This window comes from Scyliorhinus torazame, chromosome 11 (genome assembly GCF_047496885.1).
Source record: "Scyliorhinus torazame isolate Kashiwa2021f chromosome 11, sScyTor2.1, whole genome shotgun sequence".
Taxonomy (NCBI): Eukaryota; Metazoa; Chordata; class Chondrichthyes; order Carcharhiniformes; family Scyliorhinidae; genus Scyliorhinus; species Scyliorhinus torazame.
The window spans coordinates 244,812,324-244,831,217 of record NC_092717.1 but is presented as its reverse complement, the minus strand read 5'-3'; the positions used below and the strand labels follow the sequence as shown (position 1 = coordinate 244,831,217).

The window sequence follows — 18,894 nt, the reverse complement described above, 5'->3', positions numbered from 1 at the left end:
TCACCCCTCGGCGTTCTCGAGTGCCCACGTGTCTGTCCACTTGACCGTCCATGGTGAACATAATGTCTATCTAATCCCCTCCATTTCAAATGCTCTCATTCTAGCCTCATCACTCTTCTTGTATGGTCCAGATTTCTCAGCCACACCTTGTCACCAGCCAATCAGGGGCTTTGAGAAGACAGATTTTCCTGAACTAGCCCAGTAGTTGTGGCCACCCCATACTCTCACAATCCAAGACCCGTGTTAAGTCGGGCCCAAATTTCTTTGTTCTGCATCTTTTGTGATGCGTGACCTAAATCCAAAGAGAGGGTCAAGCAGCTCGAGCTGAACTCTTGTTAATCAGGATCTTGCAGGTGTTTCCAACCGTCCCAGTCACCTTGTTGACATTTATCAGGAGACTTTATTTCTGGTTAACATTAATCAAAGACGATCCGCCAACTCCTGTATCTCATAGCAAGCAGAACAACGTTATTAGCATATTGAAGATTCGAAGCTCATTGCCCACCAATCGGTATTCTATTCTATTTATCTCTCATAACCATTTCCACAAGGATGTTGAATAAATATAATGCAAGGACACACACCCTTTGTAACTCTGAACCACTCTGGGAGGGTACCGGCACCTCTGAAAACAACTCCTTGCTTACGATAAAGCTGGACTTGCAAATCAATTGGAGGTGGTGGCAATCCCCGTCTAACATTGTCGACCAGAGTTTCTAATGTGGGACTGAATCAAATGCCTTTGGTTAAGCAGCATTTACAACACAGAAGAGCCAGGTAATTTCAGAGAATTTACAGGGCAGAAGGAGGCCATTCGGCCCATCGAGTCTGCACCGGCTCTTGGAAAGAGCACCCCACCCAAGGTCAACACCTCCGCCCTATCCCCATAACCCAGTAACCCCACCCAACACGAAGGGCAATTTTGGACACTAAGGGCAATTTATCACGGCCAATCCACCTAGCCTGCACATCTTTGGACTGTGGGAGGAAACCGGAGCACCCGGAGGAAACCCACGCACACACGGGGAGGATGCGCAGACTCCGCACAGACAGTGACCCAAGCCGGGAATCGAACCTGGGACCCTGGAGCTGTGAAGCAATTGTGCTAACCACTGTGCTACCGTACTGCCCGTAATGTGTCCAATAAGGGCGAATCTATGACTTTTAATGGAATTACCATCGACAAATATGACCAGAAGCTTTCGGATAAGCAATCAAAGATACCTCCAATCGAGGCAAAAGAGGAGGAACACAGGAGCAGGAGGTGATCCCTCAGCCCCTCAAGCTTGCCCCTCCATTCAATCAGGTCATGGTTCATGAAACCCTTACAATGTAGAATGAGGCCATTCGGCCCATCGGGTCAGCACCCCACCCAGCCCCAATCCCCCCGCAGCCTGAGGGGATGTGGGGAGACAACTTGCTGCTTTTAAGGTTAAAGTTAACTCAACGACAGCAAAGTTCCCAAGCTCCCTCAGGCAGGCATGCCGGAGTGGGATACCCAAGAGAGGTTAACCTTGATTTGAGTGAGGATTTAGACCATAAGACCATAAGACATAGGAGCGGAAGTAAGGCCATTCGGCCCATCGAGTCCACTTCACCATTCAATCATGGCTGATTTCAACTCCATTTACCCGCTCTCTCTCCATAGCCCTTAATTCCTCGAGAAATCAAGAATTTATCAACTTCTGTCTTAAAGACACTCAACGTCCCGGCCTCCACCGCCCTCTGTGGCAATGAATTCCACAGACCCACCACTCTCTGGCTGAAGAAATTTCTCCTCATCTCTGTTCTAAAGTGACTCCCTTTTATTCTAAGGCTGTGCCCCCGGGTCCTAGTCTCCCCTGCTAATGGAAACAACTTCCCTACATCCACCCTATCTAAGCCATTCATTATCTTGTAAGTTTCTATTAGATCTCCCCTCAACCTCCTAAACTCCAATGAATATAATCCCAGGATCCTCAGACGTTCATCGTATGTTAGGCCTACCATTCCTGGGATCATCCGTGTGAATCTCCGCTGGGCCCGCTCCAGTGCCAGTATGTCCTTCCTGAGGTGTGGGGCCCAAAATTGCTCACAGTATTCTAAATGGGGCCTAACTAATGCTTTATAAAGCTTCAGAAGTACATCCTTGCTTTTATATTCCAAGCCTCTTGAGATGAATGCTTTCTTAATTACGGATTCAACCTGCAAGTTTACCTTTAGAGAATCCTGGACTAGGACTCCCAAGTCCCTTTGCACTTCAGCATTATGAATTTTGTCACCGTTTAGAAAATAGTCCATGCCTCTATTCTTTTTTCCAAAGTGCAAGACCTCGCACTTGCCCACGTTGAATTTCATCAGCCATTTCTTGGACCACTCTCCTAAACTGTCTAAATCTTTCTGCAGCCTCCCCACCTCCTCCATACTACCTGCCCCTCCACCTATCTTTGTATCATCGGCAAACTTAGCCAGAATGCCCCCAGTCCCGTCATCTAGATCGTTAATATATAATGAGAACAGCTGTGGCCCCAACACTGAACCCTGCGGGACACCACTCGTCACCGGTTGCCATTCCGAAAAAGAACCTTTTATCCCAACTCTCTACCTTCTGCCTGACAGCCAATCGTCAATCCATAGAACATAGAACAATACAGCGCAGTACAGGCCCTTCGGCCCACGATGTTGCACCGAAACAAAAGCCATCTAACCTACACTATGCCATTATCATCCATATGTTTATCCAATAAACTTTTAAATGCCCTCAATGTTGGCGAGTTCACTACTGTAGCAGGTAGGGCATTCCACGGCCTCACTACTCTTTGCGTAAAGAACCTACCTCTGACCTCTGTCCTATATCTATTACCCCTCAGTTTAAAGTTATGTCCCCTCGTGCCAGCCATATCCATCCGCGGGAGAAGGCTCTCACTGTCCACCCTATCCAACCCCCTGATCATTTTGTATGCCTCTATTAAGTCTCCTCTTAACCTTCTTCTCTCCAACGAAAACAACCTCAAGTCCGTCAGCCTTTCCTCATAAGATTTTCCCTCCATACCAGGCAACATCCTGGTAAATCTCCTCTGCACCCGCTCCAAAGCCTCCACGTCCTTCCTATAATGCGGTGACCAGAACTGTACGCAATACTCCAAATGCGGCCGGACCAGAGTTCTGTACAGCTGCAACATGACCTCCCGACTCCGGAACGCAATCCCTCTACCAATAAAGGCCAACACTCCATAGGCCTTCTTCACAACCCTATCAACCTGGGTGGCAACTTTCAGGGATCTATGTACATGGACACCTAGATCCCTCTGCTCATCCACACTTTCAAGAACTTTACCATTAGCCAAATATTCCGCATTCCTGTTATTCCTTCCAAAGTGAATCACCTCACACTTCTCTACATTAAACTCCATTTGCCACCTCTCAGCCCAGCTCTGCAGCTTATCTATATCCCTCTGTAACCTGCTCCATCCTTCCACACTATCGACAACACCACCGACTTTAGTATCGTCTGCAAATTTACTCACTCACCCTTCTGCGCCTTCCTCTAGGTCATTGATAAAAATGACAAACAGCAACGGCCCCATGTTAGTACCTTGCCTCGAATACCATGGGCCCTTACTTTACTCAGCAGTCTCCCGTGAGGCACCTTATCAAAGGCCTTTTGGAAGCTTATTTTGCACCAGATTTAATTAACTGATTTAAATTGCCCAGTTGCCATGGTGGGATTTGAACTCAAGTCACCACATCATTAGTGCAGAGCTACACCAGGAACATTGGGCGGGATTCTCCGACCCCACGCCGGGTCGGAGAATTGCCGGGGGCTGGCGTGAATCCCGCCCCTGCCGAGTCCCGAAGTCTCCGCCACCAGAGATTCGGCGGCAGCGGGAATCGCGCCGCGCCGGTCGGCGGGCCCACCCCTGCCGATTCTCCGGCCCGCGATGGGCCGAAGTCCCGCTGCTGGAATGCCTGTCCCACCAGCGTGGATTAAACCACCTTTTGAACGGCGGGACAAGGCGGCGCGGGAAGGCTCCGGGGTCCTGGGGGGGGGGGCCGCGGGGCGATCTGGCCCCGGGGGGGTGCCCCCACGGTGGCCTGGCCCGCGATCGGGGCCCACCGATCCGCGGGCGGGCCTGTGCCGTGGGGGCACTCTTTTTCTTCGCCATGGTCTTCACTATGGCAGAGGCGGAAGAGACCCCTCCCCTGCGTATGCGCGGGGATGACGTCAGCAGCCGCTGACGCTCCCGCGCCGACCTGCGTCGCCCGGCGTAGACCTTTTGGCCCCGGCTGGCGTGGCGCCAAAGGCCTTTCCCGCCAGCTGGCGGAGCGGAAACCACTCCGGCGCGGGCCTAGCCCCTCAAGGTGAGGGTTTGGCCCCTAAAGGTGCGGAGACTTCCGCACCTTTGGGGCGGCCCGACGCCAGAGTGGTTCCCGCCGCTCCATCACGCCGGAACCCCCCGCCCCGCCGGGTGGGGGGGAATCCCGCCCCAGATCACAACTTCCCTTGCCCAATTCCGCCTTTAAAGAATGGAAGGTAGAGAAACTCGGGAAGGAAGTTTCTGCAACAATAACCAAGGGGAGATGACGGCCTTGTGCTAATGCCACGGAAGCATTCATCCAGACGGCCCGGTCTAATGCTGTAGACGTGGGGTCAAACATCACCACAGCAGCGGGAGGGATTGAAATTCAATTGCTAAGTACCTGGAATTAAAAACTGTGGCAAATATCACCGATTGCCATAAAAACCCATCTGGTTCACTAATGTCCTTCAGGGAAGCAAATCGTAGAATCATCAACTCCCTACAGTGCAGAATGAGGCCACATGTCCCATCAAGTCTCACCGGCCCTGTGGAAAAGAACCGTACCGAGGCCCACTCCCCCCATCTTATCCCCACTCCCCTGCCCTACCCCAGTAACCCCACCTAACCTTTTAGACGCGAAGGGGCAATTTAGCATGGCCAATCCACCTTTATTTCATTTGTTTAGAATTTAAGGTACCCAATTAATTTTTTTTCCAATTAAGGGGCAATTTAGCGCGGCCAACCCACCTACCCTACACATCTTGAAAAATGAAATGAAAATCGCTTATTGTCACAAGTAGGCGTCAAATGAAGTTACTGTGAAAAGCCCCTAGTCGCCACATTCCGGCGCCCGTTCAGGGTGGCTGGTACGGGAATTGAACCCGCGTTGCTGGCCTGCCTGGGTCTGCTTTCAAAGCCAGCCCTGGGTTGTGGGGGTGAGACCCAGGCAGACACGGGGAGAATGTGCAAACTCCACACGGACAGTGGCCCCCGGGGCCGGGATCGAACCCGGGTCCACGGCGCAGTGAGGCAGCAGTGCTAACCACTGCGCCACCCTGCCGCCCCCAAGGCCAATCCATCTAACCTGCACATCTTTGTACTGTGGGAGGAAACCGGAGCTCCCGGAGGAAACCCACGCGCACACGGGAGAGAAGGCGCAAACTCCAGACAGGCAGTCACCCGAGGCCGAACGAGCCCGGGTCCCTGGGGCTGTGAGGAAATCTGCCGTCCTCACCCGGCCTGGCCTACACGTGACTCCAGGCCCATAGCAATGTGACTGACTCTTAACTGCCTCCGATCTGAAATGGACCGAGCCTTGCCAATGTCTCCCACATTCCGTGAGTGAAAGCTATTCCTCTCTTGTCTGCAGAGTTTGTAGGTTTGAGTGGGGGAGGAACTTTCCTCACCTGCTCACAATAATCATGGTTTAGACTTTGACCATCAGATGTTAATGAGAGGATCAGACTCCGAAGATGCAACTAACATTCTTCACACCACGGCACAGCTTACCCAACAGTTTAACTTCATCTTAATATTACAATACAAGATTCACTTGTGGGGAGGCCCGGGGGAGAGTGTGGAGGGTGGTTGTCGCACTGTGATTGACAAGCAATTTTGTAAATTTTTAAAACAGACAACTGAAGATGTAATTCTGCAATAGGCAGTTGCCATGGGAATGACTTGCAACTGAAAACGATCCAGCAGAAAGTTGACAGATTAAGGCCGCACGATCCTGTCCAGATGCAAATAAGAATTAAATCTCCTCAGATTTTGGTATCTTCCCGAAGGGAAACCTTTTGTGTTCAACGGGCTCGTGGAGGCTGGAGGAATTTTAACTGTAGCGTCATTCCAACAAATACTTGCATTTATATTCCGGCTCCCATCCATTGACTCTGTCTAAACCTCCCGCTGCCTGGGGAAAGCGGGAAGCATGATCAAAGACCCCTCCCACCCGGCTTACTCACTCTTCCAACCTCTTCCATCGGGCAGGAGATACAGAAGTCTGAGAACACGCACAAACAGACTCAAAAACAGCTTCTTCCCCACTGTCACCAGACTCCTAAATGACCCTCTTTTCAACTGATCTGATCTCTTCACACATCTTCTCTACTGAGTAGTACTACACTCCTGTATGCTTCACCCGATGTCTATGTATTTACATTGTGTATTTATCACATGTCCTATGTTTTTTTCATGCATGGAAAGATCTGCCTGGATTGTATGCGGGACAACACTTATTACTGTACGTTGGTTAACGCGACAATAAATGTAAATCTAATTCACATTGCGGATACCTTCCATCGTGTTTTTTTTAACATACATTTAGAGTATCCAACAATTTTTTCCCCCCAATTAAGGGGCAATTTAGCGTGGCCAATCCACCTACCCTGCACATCTTTGGGTTGTGGGGGCGAGACCCACGCAGACACGGGGAGAATGTGCAAACTCCACACGGACAGTGACCCGGGGCCGGGATCGAACCCGGTCCTCAACACCATAACCCTCCAGAATGTTGTGCGGCACTACCACCATGGGATGGTCTTCAAACAGGCCCAGCAACTCAAGACTGGGCATCCGTGGGTCGCTGTGGGACATCAGCAGCAGCGGAATTGTACTCAACCACAATCTGTAACCTCCTGGCCCGGCACATCCCCTGTCATGATATTCAAACATACATCATAACGCATACATAATGATAGACAGACCAACGGACCAATTAGCACACATAACACGACAGCCAATCACAGACACAGTATAAGACAAGAAACACGACACTTCCTGGGCAGTCCATCTGGAGACAGCACAGGGCCAGGACCTCATAGCAAGACACTCACACGGTCACAACGTGCTGAGTACCAAGTCTGATGTATAAATAGTTAAATGGAATAAAACTGCGTTGTATCAATCGCAACCGTGTTGGTTCGTCTGTACCTCAGAGCACCCAACACTTCATCCCCCACTCTACCATTACCACCCAGCCAGGGGATCAACCCTGGTTCAATGAAGAGTGCCGGAGAGCTTGCCAGGAGCAACAGCAAGCAGACCGAAAAATGAGGTGTCAACCTGGTGAAGCTACAACACAGGACCACTTGTGTCCCAAACAGCATCAGCAGTGAGTAATAGACAGAGCTAAGCGATTCCACGATAAACGCATCAGATCTAAGCTCTGCAGTCCTGCCACACCCAGCCGTGAATGGCGGTGGACAATTAAACAACTCACTGGAGGAGGAGGCTCCACAAATATCCCCATCCTCAATGATGGAGGAACACATCACATTTGTGCAAAAGACAAGGCCGAGGCATTCGCAGCAATCTTCAGCCAGAAGTGCCGAGTGGATGATCCATCTCGGTCTCCTCCGGAGGTCCCAGCATCACAGATGTCAGTCTTCAGCCAATACGATTCACTCCACGTGATATCAAGTAACGGCTGAAGGCCCTGGATACTGCAAAGGCTGTGGGCTCTGACAATATCCCGGCAATAGTATCGAAGGCTTGGGATGTGGGTATCCATTTGTTGCCCATCCCTAATTTCCCTCGAGCCGAGTGTCTCGCTCGGCCACTTCAGGGGGCATTTAAGAGTCAGCCACATTGCTGTGGGTCTGGAGTCACGTGTAGGCCAGACCGGGGTAAGGACGGCAGAATTCCCTCCTGTGATGGGATGGGATTTGAACCCCAGTCTGACAGCATTAGCCAGGTACACTGGCCCAGTGACATTACCACCACCTTCCCCTAACCCCTCCACATACGAGAATGGCGCCAAGGATCAGGGACTTCAGTTACCTGAAGAGAGCAGAGAAGCTGGGATTGTTCTCCTTAGAGAACGACAACAAGAGATTCATGGAGATATTGAAAATTGTGAAGACGTTTGATGGAGTAAGTACGGAGAAAGTGTTCAGCAGAGGCGTGAGGAATTGCTTTATGGCAGTCAGCCAAATGAAGTCGGACCAGGAGTAGTCCATTCAGCCCTTTGGGCCTGCTCTGCCATTGTGACCTTCAATCCACTCTCCTACCGTTATTCTTATTCGTTCATGGGATCTGGACGTTGCTGGCTGGACCAGCATTTATTGCATTTAAAGGCCAACCACGTTGTTGGAGTCACGTGTCGGCCAGACCGGCTAAGGGCGGCAGATTTCCTTCCCTAAAGCAGGTAGTGTCAAACTCAGGGGCGCAACGCACGGGTGGGTCGTGGGCGGGTGTCGGGAGGGTCGCGGAGCCGTCTGTTAATAACGGCGGCTGCAAGCGGCCTTCAAAACGGCCGCGAATGTGCAAAAAGAATGCGGCCGCACTGCACACGCGTGCCGGATCATCGGCGCGCATGCCCAAAACCATGCACACGCGTGCCGATGATCGGGCACGCGTGTGCAGTGCGGCCGCTTTATTTTTAAACAGTCGCAGCTTTTTGTTTTACAAGTTCGGGGAGGTTTTATTCATTTATTTTATTCATTAAATTTTTATTTTTATCATTTATTTTTTTCATTTATTTTTACAAGTTCGAGGGGGGGGTGTTTTATTTGATAAAATTTTACAGGAAAAAAATGCAGAACTTTGGACAGATGGAGACTCCATACTTTCCGACACCGGAAGGCTTCACCTTCATCAAACAGGTTCCATTGGAGGAACGTGTACGAGGGCCAAAGGGACCCAAAACCATTTCCTCCATTTTTGTCAGCAGCAAACAAGAGAAAATGGTAGGTCGCGAAGGTCGGCCGGCGTGGGTCGCGAAGGTCGGCCGGCGTGGGTCGCGCAGGTCGGCCGGCGTGGGTCGCGGAGGTCGGCCGGCGTGGGTCGCGCAGATCGGCCGGCGTGGGTCGTGAAGGTCGGCCGGCGTGGGTCGCGCAGATCGGCCGGCGTGGGTCACGAAGGTCGGCCGGCGTGGGTCGCGATGGTCGGCCGGCGTGGGTCGCGATGGTCGGCCGGCGTGGGTCGCGAAGGTCGGCCGGCGTGGGTCGCGCAGATCGGCCGGCGTGGGTCACGAAGGTCGGCCGGCGTGGGTCGCGATGGTCGGCCGGCGTGGGTCACGAAGGTCGGCCGGCGTGGGTCGCGCAGATCGGCCGGCGTGGGTCGTGAAGGTCGGCCGGCGTGGGTCGCGAAGGTCGGCCGGCGTGGGTCGCGAAGGTCGGCCGGCGTGGGTCGCGAAGGTCGGCCGGCGTGGGTCGCGAAGGTCGGCCGGCGTGGGTCGCGATGGTCGGCCGGCGTGGGTCGCGAAGGTCGGCCGGCGTGGGTCGCGAAGGTCGGCCGGCGTGGGTCGCGAAGGTCGGCCGGCGTGGGTCGCGAAGGTCGGCCGGCGTGGGTCGCGATGGTCGGCCGGCGTGGGTCGCGATGGTCGGCCGGCGTGGGTCGCGATGGTCGGCCGGCGTGGGTTGCGAAGGTCGGCCGGCGTGGGTCGCGAAGGTCGGCCGGGTTGGGTCCTGAAGGTCGGCCGGCGTGGGTCGCGATGGTCGGCCGGCGTGGGTCGCGAAGGTCGGCCGGGTTGGGTCCTGAAGGTCGGCCGGCGTGGGTCGCGATGGTCGGCCGGCGTGGGTCGCGAAGGTCGGCCGGCGTGGGTCGCGAAGGTCGGCCGGCGTGGGTCGCGAAGGTCGGCCGGCGTGGGTCGCGATGGTCGGCTGGCGTGGGTCGCGATGGTCGGCCGGCGTGGGTCGCGATGGTCGGCCGGCGTGGGTCGCGATGGTCGGCTGGCGTGGGTCGCGATGGTCGGCCGGCGTGGGTCGCGATGGTCGGCCGGCGTGGGTCGCGATGGTCGGCCGGCGTGGGTCGCGATGGTCGGCCGGCATGGGTCGCGATGGTCGGCCGGCGTGGGTCGCGATGGTCGGCCGGCGTGGGTCGCGATGGTCGGCCGGCGTGGGTCGCGATGGTCGGCCGGCGTGGGTCGCGATGGTCGGCCGGGTTGGGTCCTGAAGGTTGGCCGGCGTGGGTCGCGATGGTCGGCCGGCGTGGGTCGCGATGATCGGCCGGCGTGGGTCGCGATGGTCGGCCGGGTTGGGTCCTGAAGGTTGGCCGGTTGGTTAAAAATGGGTCCCCGGAAAAAAAGTTTGAAGAACCCTGCCCTAAAGGACATTAGTGAGCCAGATGGGTTGTCACAACAATCGGCAATGGTTTCAGGGTCATCGTTAGAATTTTAATTTCAGATATTTGACTGAATTCAAATTTCACCATCTGCCATGGAGGGATTCGAACCTGGGTCCCTGGAGCATTGCCCTGGGTCTCTGGATTACTAGTCCAGTGACAATACCCACAATGCCACTGTCTCTTCCCACCTCCCCGCCATAACCTTTTACTCCCTCGTAAATCAAAAATCTATCAAATTCAGCCTTGAGTATGTTCAATGACCCAGCCACGGGGTCCTTTCCATAGAATCCCACTCTCGCCGTGTTTCCCGGACACACAAGTTAAAAGTCTTGGTTACTTTTGTTACCTCAAGAAAGACATTCTTATTCGCTCTTAAGCTCGACAATTCACTGCTAATTTCCCTCAGTTAGAAAAAAAAACCATCCTCCCTGAGGATCGCGCAAATTTCACTATTTTCTTTTTTATACACCACCTGTCAAACATTATGTTCCTTTTCCAGTAGCTACTTTTTATAAATCCACAATTTTTTTTTGTGCTAAATCCCAAATGGTTATCCGCAGAGCAAACATCAATATTGTGAAATTTGAATCCCGAGAGGCAACCTTTAATTAACATTCCTAATAGCAACGTGCAGACTGTGATTAAAGTGTCACTGCTATTCTACAACTCTTCAGGGTTAGCTGCCTGCCACATTCATGTCACCCAGCACCTCGAAACAGCTCGGATTCGAACACCTGGCAGACTGCCCTTCCCGAGGCAAGTAACAGGTTAAGAACACGGAGGAGGGAAGGAGGAGCCAGTCGAAATGACAGCCACGTGAAACAAAATGTGCGCAGCTTCCAAATCTGGCCGATCTCAAGCAAGGCGTCGACCGTTCGGGACTGAGGCGAGGAGAGATTCCTGAGCTCCAGAGGAAGTTCTCCAGCCGAGAGCCGTGGACGCTCGCTGGCTGAATATTATTTGTGGCAGAGCTCAGTGGTTAGCACTGTAGCCCCACAGCTCCAGGGAGGGGGGGGGGGGAGAGCTCAACCAAAGAGATAGTACAGCAACGATGGGCCGAATGGCCTCCCACTGCGCCGTATGATTCTCTAAGATCAGCATTAGACGGGGTGTGCAAGAGCTTGTGGTGGTTCAGAGCAGTTGCGGCCCCGCATGCTGGTTCTGTCGTTATCCGCAGCCTAGGATCCTCGCTCCCATCTGAAAAATTGCCAACCTTTTCTCCGTCTTCCTCGCAACCATCCTCTTTTTCTCAATCCACTTTTGTTACAAGACGTGGGCTTCGCTGGCCGGGCCAGCACTTATTGCCCATCTCTAATTGCCCTTGAGAAGGTGGTGGTGAGCTGCCGCCTTGAACCCGCTGCAGTCCATGTGGTGTAGGTACACCCACTGTGCTGTTAGGGAGGGAGTTCCGGGATGTTGCCCCAGCGACAGTGAAGTGAAGGAACGGCCGATATATTTCCAAGTCGGGGTGGTGAGCGACCTGGACAAGAATTTCCAAGTGGTGATGTTCCCAGGTACCTGGTGCCCTTCTAGACGGCAGTGGTTGAAGGTTTGGAAGGTGCTGCCCAAGGAACTTTGGTGAGTTGCTGCAGTGCATCTTGTAGATGGTACACACGGCTGCCACTGTGCGTCAGTGGTGGAGGGATTGAATGTTAATGGAAGGGGAGGCAGTTGGGGTACTTTGTCCTGGATGGTGTCGAGCTTCTTGAGTGTTGTTGGAGCTGCACTCATCCAGGAAGTGGAGAGTATTCCATCACACTCCTGACTTGTGCCTTGTAGATGGTGAACAGGCTTTGAGGAGTCAGGAGGTGAGTTACTCACCGTAGGTTCCTGCTCTCTGACCTGTTCTCGCAGCCACAGTATTAATGTGGCTAGTCCAATTCAGTTTCTGTTCAATGGTATCCCCCAAGATGGTGATAGTGGGGGTTCAGTGATGGTAAAGCCGTTGAATGTCATAGGGTGATGGTTTCGCTCTCATTGGAGATGGTCATTGTCTGGCACTTGTGTGGCGTGAATGCAACTTGCCACTTGTCAGCCCAAGCCGGGATATTGTCCAGGTCTTGCTGCATTTGCATGTGGACTGCTTCAGTGTCTTGAGTCGCGGTGAATGGTGCTGAGCATAGAAACATAGAAAATGGGAGCAGGACGAGGCCATTCGGCCCTTCGAGCCTGCTCCGCCATCCATTACGATCATGGCTGCCCATCCAACTCAATAGCCCAATCCTGCTTTTCCCCCACATGCTTCGATCCCCTTCGCCCTAAGTGCTCTATCGAACTGCTTCTTGAAGACATACAATGTTTTGGACTCAACTACTTCCTGTGGTAGTGAATTCCACAGGCCGACCACTCTCTGGGTGAAGAAATGTCTCCTCATCTCTGTCCTCAATGGTCTACCCCGTATCCTCAGACTGTGCCCCCTGGTTCTGGACACCCCCACCATCGGGAACATCCCTACATCTGACCTTATGTTGGAAGGAAGGTCATTGATGAAGCAGCTGAAGATAGTTGGGCCTAAGACACTCCCCTGAAGAACTCCTGCAGTGATGTCCCAGGACTGAGATGACTGACCTCCAACCACCACAACCATCTTCCTTTGTGCCGGGTATGACTCCAACCAGCAGAGAGTTTTCCCCCAATACCCGTTGACTCCAGTTTAGCTTGGGGTCCTTGATGCCACACTCAGTCAGATGCTGCCTTGATGTCAAGGGCTCCTTGTCAAGAGCAAACTTCCCAGGGGGGTGGACATCATCTACAGAATGGACGGAAAACCTTTCAACCTCAACGGGTCGAAATCCAAGAAGAAAACAACACTGATATCGCTCGCATAGCTTCAGGATGCAGATGACATCGCCATCTCCATCTCTCAGAAGAGAATCTCCAAACCATGCCTGACACCTTCGCAGAAGCATACCAAATAATTGGTCGTAGCGTCGAGCTCAAAAAGGCACAAGTCTTTTACTAACCCGCCCCAGGGCAAGATCTGGGCGGGATTCTCCCCTACCCGGCGGGGTGGGGGGTCGCGGCGGGATGGAGTGGCGGGAACCACTCCGGCGTCGGGCCGCCCCAAAGGTGTGGATTTCTCCGCACCTTTAGGGGCCAAGCCCTCACCTTGAGGGGCTAGGCCAGCGCCGGAATGGTTGGCACGCAGCCAGCCGGCGGAAGTCCGCGCATGTGCGGGAGCATCAACGGCTGCTGACATCATCCCCGCGCATGCGCAGGGGGGATCACTTCCGCGTCGGCCATCGCGGAGGCGGATGGTGGGGGCGGGATTCACGCCGCACCCCCCCCCCTACCCCCGGCGATTCTCCGACAATCCCGCCCCAGCTCTCTCTCTCCATCACAATCAACAGTGAAATTATCCCAGACGTGGATCGTTTCCCTGGGGAAGCCACCTCTCCTCTAAAGCTGACATCCATGCAGAGATCCACCATTGTATCCAACGCATCAGTGCCTCCTACGGACGCCCAAGAATGAGAGTCTTTCGCAACTGTGTCATCCGTGCTGACACCAAGATCCCCGTGTACAAGGCAGTCGTCCTTCCAACTAACTGTACGGCTCAGAAACTTGGACCACGTACAGCCACGCCACCTAAAGGCCCTGTAGAGGGACCATCAACGCTGCCTGAGACGGATTCTCCGCATCAGCTTGGAGGAAAGGCGTACAAACATCAGTGTCCTTGAAGGAGCCGGGAGCACAGCATCGAGACCGTGATCATCCAAAACCAACTCCGCTGGGCTGCCCATGTGCTCAGTCGACTGTCAAAGCAAATCTTCTCCACCCAGCTCAAGAGAAGGGTCCAAACAAGTGGAGGACAAAGGAACTGCTTCATTCACGCCCTGAAGGTTTACCTCAAGAAATGCAACACAGACGTCGCCACCTGGAAGCCCCTTTCTCAGACGAGGCCTACTTGAAGGAGCCTCCTGATTGAAGGGACACAATTCTTCAAGGACACCCGACGGCAAGAGAAGACCTGGAAAAGGAGCCTGAGAAAGGAGCAATCTCGAGTCCAAGTTTAGAGTTTAGCACAGCTGGCTGGACGCAGAGCAAGGCCAACGGCGCGGGTTCAATTCCCGCACCAGCCGAGGTTATTCACGAAGGCCCCGCCTTCTCAACCTTGCCCCTCGCCTGAGGTGTGGTGACCCTCAGGTTAAATCTCCACCAGCCAGCTCTCCCCCATCAGCCCGTGGTATCTGGGCCGACGGCACCTTGTTTACTGCACTGACATTTTCTATTTCCTACACCCGTGCTCTATCTAAGCAATACTTCAAAATAAATCAATTGAAAACAGATGAGTAATGTAAACCCGGGCCCAACGAGAACCAGATCCCGGTGCATCAAATGAATTTCTCACGCCGCCCTTACAACTTAGAACTGAGCTGTCGAGTAACGTTTCCATTCAGAGGTCTGTAAAACTTTGCAATTCTCTACCCTGGCCAGCCGTGGATGTTCACTCGCTCATCATTCTGGCTTTTTACTGGATTCCAGTTGAGCTGTTCAAGGACTGTAGCGGCGTTAACAAAATTCCAACCCCCCCCCCCGCCCCCCCCGAGCTCACTGACCTGCACGGCCTCCCTTTGAAAATTCTCTACCTGGGTTTTCAAATGCCCTCCCCGTCCCCACCATTCCCAATCATCGCTCCATCACCGGCGGCAGTGGCTCCTGCTGGCCGGCCCCTGGCTCTGCAATCCCCCCCCCCGCCTCTGCCTCCTCCTGTAGGGCCCGCCAGGCACTCCCGCCCCCCCCCCCCCCCCACCTCCCGCTTTGACTCCACCGCTGCTCGCCCGTCCTCACGCCCCCTGATGTACCTGGGCGCCATCATGCCAGCCGGCACTCCTGAAGCACCGTGGGAGATGTGACTATTTTCAAGGCGCTATGCAAAAGCAAGTTGTTGTTGTTGTTGTCAGTTGGACGAGGAGAGCTCTGGATTACGAGTCTGGCGACACTACCACACTGCCACTGCCTCCCTTACAGGGGGTGGAAGTAGGCCACTCGGCCCCTCAAGCCTGTTCTGCCAGTCGATAAAGACTATAGCCGATCTGTGACCTCAAATGTATTTTCCTGCCTCCCCTCCATAACCCTTGATCCCCGTGACAAACCCGGGCTTGAATCTACTCAATGACCACGCCTCCACCGCTCCCTGGGGTAGGGGGTAGAGTTCCAGAGGCAAACGAGCCCGAGGGAAAAAAGACTTCCTCATCGCCGCCCAAGCTGAGAGACCCCTTGCCCCCCTCGTTCTAGATACCCCCACGAAGGGAAACATCCCCGCAGCGCCTTCCCTGTTAAGCCCCCTCAGGAACACGTATCTGACAATAAGACCACCTCTCAGTCTTTGAAACTCCAGTGAGCTCAGGCCTCCAACCTGCTCAACCTTCCCCCCCCCCCCCGAAGACAACCCCTTCATCCCGGAAGGCAGGCCAGTGACCCTTCTCTGACCTCCTTCCAACATAAGTATATCCCTCGTTAAGTAAGGAGACCAAAATTGTACACAGTATCCCAGGTACAGTCTCACCAATACCCTGTAGAGTTGCAGCCAGGCTTACGCTCTTACCCCTTGCGAGAAAGGCCAACATTCTATTTGCCTTCTTATTCACTTGCTGTATCTGCGCGCGAACATTCTGCGATTCATCCGCCCGGAGGACACTCGGAGAAGCCTCTGGACAGAAGCATCTTGCAGTCTTTCACCATATTCTGCTTCCCCCCCCCCCCCCCCCCCACCCCCCCACAACGTGGACCACCTCACTTTTCCCCACATTATACTCCATCTGACAACTTGTTTTGCCCACTCGCTTACCCTGTCCAAATCTTTACGAAGTGCGAATGTACAACGCTTACCACCCACCACAGCAACACGAGAGGTACACGGTCGCGATTCTCCGGCCTCCCAGTCGCGTGCTTCTCGGGGGAGCCGCGCCGTTCTCTGGCACGGGGAGATTTTCTGCTCCTGGCGCCGTCAATGGGATTTCCCCTTGAAGTCGCCCCTCGCCACCGGGAATCCCACGGGCGGGATGGGAGGGGGGGGGGGGGGCCCTGTACACTGCCGGCCTATTTAAATTTACAAGGATGGGTTGCGTGTACTAGGCTTGTATTTCCTCGAGTATCCAAGATAGGATACTGCAGAAGGATCGGGGCTGCAGAACGATTTGGACAAGCTAGGAGAGTGGGCAATGAAGTGGCAAATTAAATACAATGTGGGAAGTGTGAGGCGATGCACTTTGGAAGGAGGCATTTAGGCATAGGCGATTTTCTAAATAGGGAAATGCTTCGGAAAGCAGAAGCACAAAGTGACTTGGAGTCCTTGTTCACGATTCTCTTAAGGTTAACGTGCAGGTTCAGTCGGCAGTTAAGAAGGCAGATGAAATGTTAGCATTCATGTCAAGAGGGCTAGAATACAAGACCAGGGAGGTACTTCTGAGGCTGTATAAGGCTCTGGTCAGACCCCATTTGGAGTATTGTGAGCACTTTTGTGTCTAAGGAAGGATGTGCTGGCCTTGGAAAGGGTCCAGAGGAAGTTCACAAGAATGATCCCTGGAATGAAGAGTTTGTTGTATGAGGAACGGTTGAGGTCTCTGGGTCTGTGCTTCTGAAAGTGTGACCTAATGAAGAAGTACAAGGTTGCAAACGGCCGGAGAATTTCGGCTATAAGCTCAGGAGCTTTATTGGAGTCATCAATGGCGGAACGTTGAAGGTGAACTGGACTACCTACAAACACAGGAGCCAGGCTGCATTATTAGATGGGAATGTGGTGATGCCTGGCCTTAAGGAGACATTAACTGACACAAGTAGAAGCCGTAATTTCCCCATTCTGACCAAATTAAGATGGAGCGTTAAGAATCTGATGGAAAGGTACAGGTGGAAGGGGGAGGTCAATATTTCTAAAAGGAGGTGGGGGTGGGGAAAAGAGCTGTGAAACTGAATGGACATTGGAAGAACATTCAATAGCAAGCTTCGGAAGAGAATTGGACAGATAATTGAAAAGGGGAAATGTTCAGGGCTAAGAGCACAGGGAGTGTGACCAGTTGATTTCGCTTTCAAAGGGCCATCATTAGCTTGATGGGTTGAAGAGCCTCGTTCCGTGCTGTATAGTTGTATTCTGTGGAGGATTCTGCAATGTTGCTTATGCTAAAAAAGGGCTCCTGCCGCAGTCTGGAGACTCGATCCTAATTTCACAATCTGACCAATTCTAGCTCATTTCAGGAAGCTGACAACCTCCAAACCATTTCCATTGAGAATCCCTGCAAATGTTTCAAAAGGTGAAGGCGGGAATTCTCCTGCTGTTCGCCGGCAGTGGGATTCCCTGGTCCCGCAGGTTCCCCGATGGCGTGGGATGGATTAAATGGCAAATCCCATTTTCTGCGGCAGAGAATCTCGCCACCAGTGAACAGCCTGGTCCCCTCCCGCCTCCGAGATACACATGGCAGGGAGGCCAGAGAATCACCCCCATAGCCTTTATTTCCAACAACCTGTTCACTAGATGGTACTGCAGCTAAAATAATTAAATTTCCAAGGAGGGGTTGCGTGTACTAGGCTTGTATTTCCTCGAGTATCCAAGATGAAGGTGTGACCTAACAAAGAAGTACAAGATTGACGGAGTTGATAGGACTGATAGAGAGAAACTATTTCCCCCGATTGGGGAGGGGGGCAGCAAATCCAGAACAAGGGGGCAGAACCGTAAAATAAAATGTCATGCCGTACAGAGGTGATGCCAGGAAGAACTTTGTTACACAAAAGGGAAATCTGGAACCCTGTCCCCCATGAAAACAATTGAGGCCAGGGTGGGGACAGAGGGTAAGGTGAAAACCTCAAGGCTGAGATTAATTCACAAAACGTGCCAGGCTTGAACAGATTCATTGTGTTTGCAGAGAATGGGCTCCGAGATATGAATGTGCGTACGTCTCAGCCAATCAGAGCCGACTTGCCAACCAATTAACACCCTTCTCATCTGGAGCGTCAATTTGAAATTTGGTATTCTTGCGTTTGGCCTGATGAGTGTCAAGTGCAAAGCTTCAACAGCATGTCTCTCCCTATTTTTAAGCAACATTCAACTTCTGTACTACCAAGCAACTCTTCAGCAGAACCAACCATGAGTATCTCCTTCCTCCCGTAAACAAACTTCAACAGATAAGACAGGTAGATGCACAGAAAGATGAGACAGATCAATAGATAGATGGATAGAGATCTACCTTTATATGGTCTCGGACTGCGAGAATCCCCTTCCAAACCACGTTGTAGCACCAATCCTGGCCTGTCCCCTCCTAAAGTTGGCACAGACAGAATTGTTTTGAAGATTTTTGGGTGGCAATTAAGCAAGGTGCCCCCAAAGCTCCCCTATCAGCTCGTAGCTTTTACAAAGAACATTTATTTTTTGTAAGAGAAAAAAAAGGTGGATTATATATAACTGTCATAATTAAAGTTTAGCAACAGGAAAAGAAAAGGCACCTTGATGCTTCGAAAAAAAACGAAAGGAAATAAATAAGAGGCTTGGTGTGCATGCAGCAAAGAATAATGGGACAGAAAATACGATCGGAAATGACAATGGCGTTTTTGCGAG

At 52.7% G+C, this 18,894-nt stretch overlaps 1 protein-coding gene across 4 annotated transcripts in view; it reads right to left on the bottom strand.

Annotated features, from left to right (window-relative positions):
* Positions 1-18,894, bottom strand: part of znf521 (zinc finger protein 521) — a 693,072-nt gene that overhangs the window by 309,823 nt on the left and 364,355 nt on the right. For 2 of the 4 annotated variants that reach the window (XM_072468508.1, XM_072468507.1), the window contains exon 5: positions 18,527-18,598. The exons of the other annotated variants lie outside the window; for them this stretch is intronic. In XM_072468508.1, coding sequence (XP_072324609.1) covers positions 18,527-18,598 — 72 coding nt within the window. The remainder of the gene's footprint in view (positions 1-18,526; positions 18,599-18,894) is intronic. 4 annotated transcript variants of the gene reach the window in all.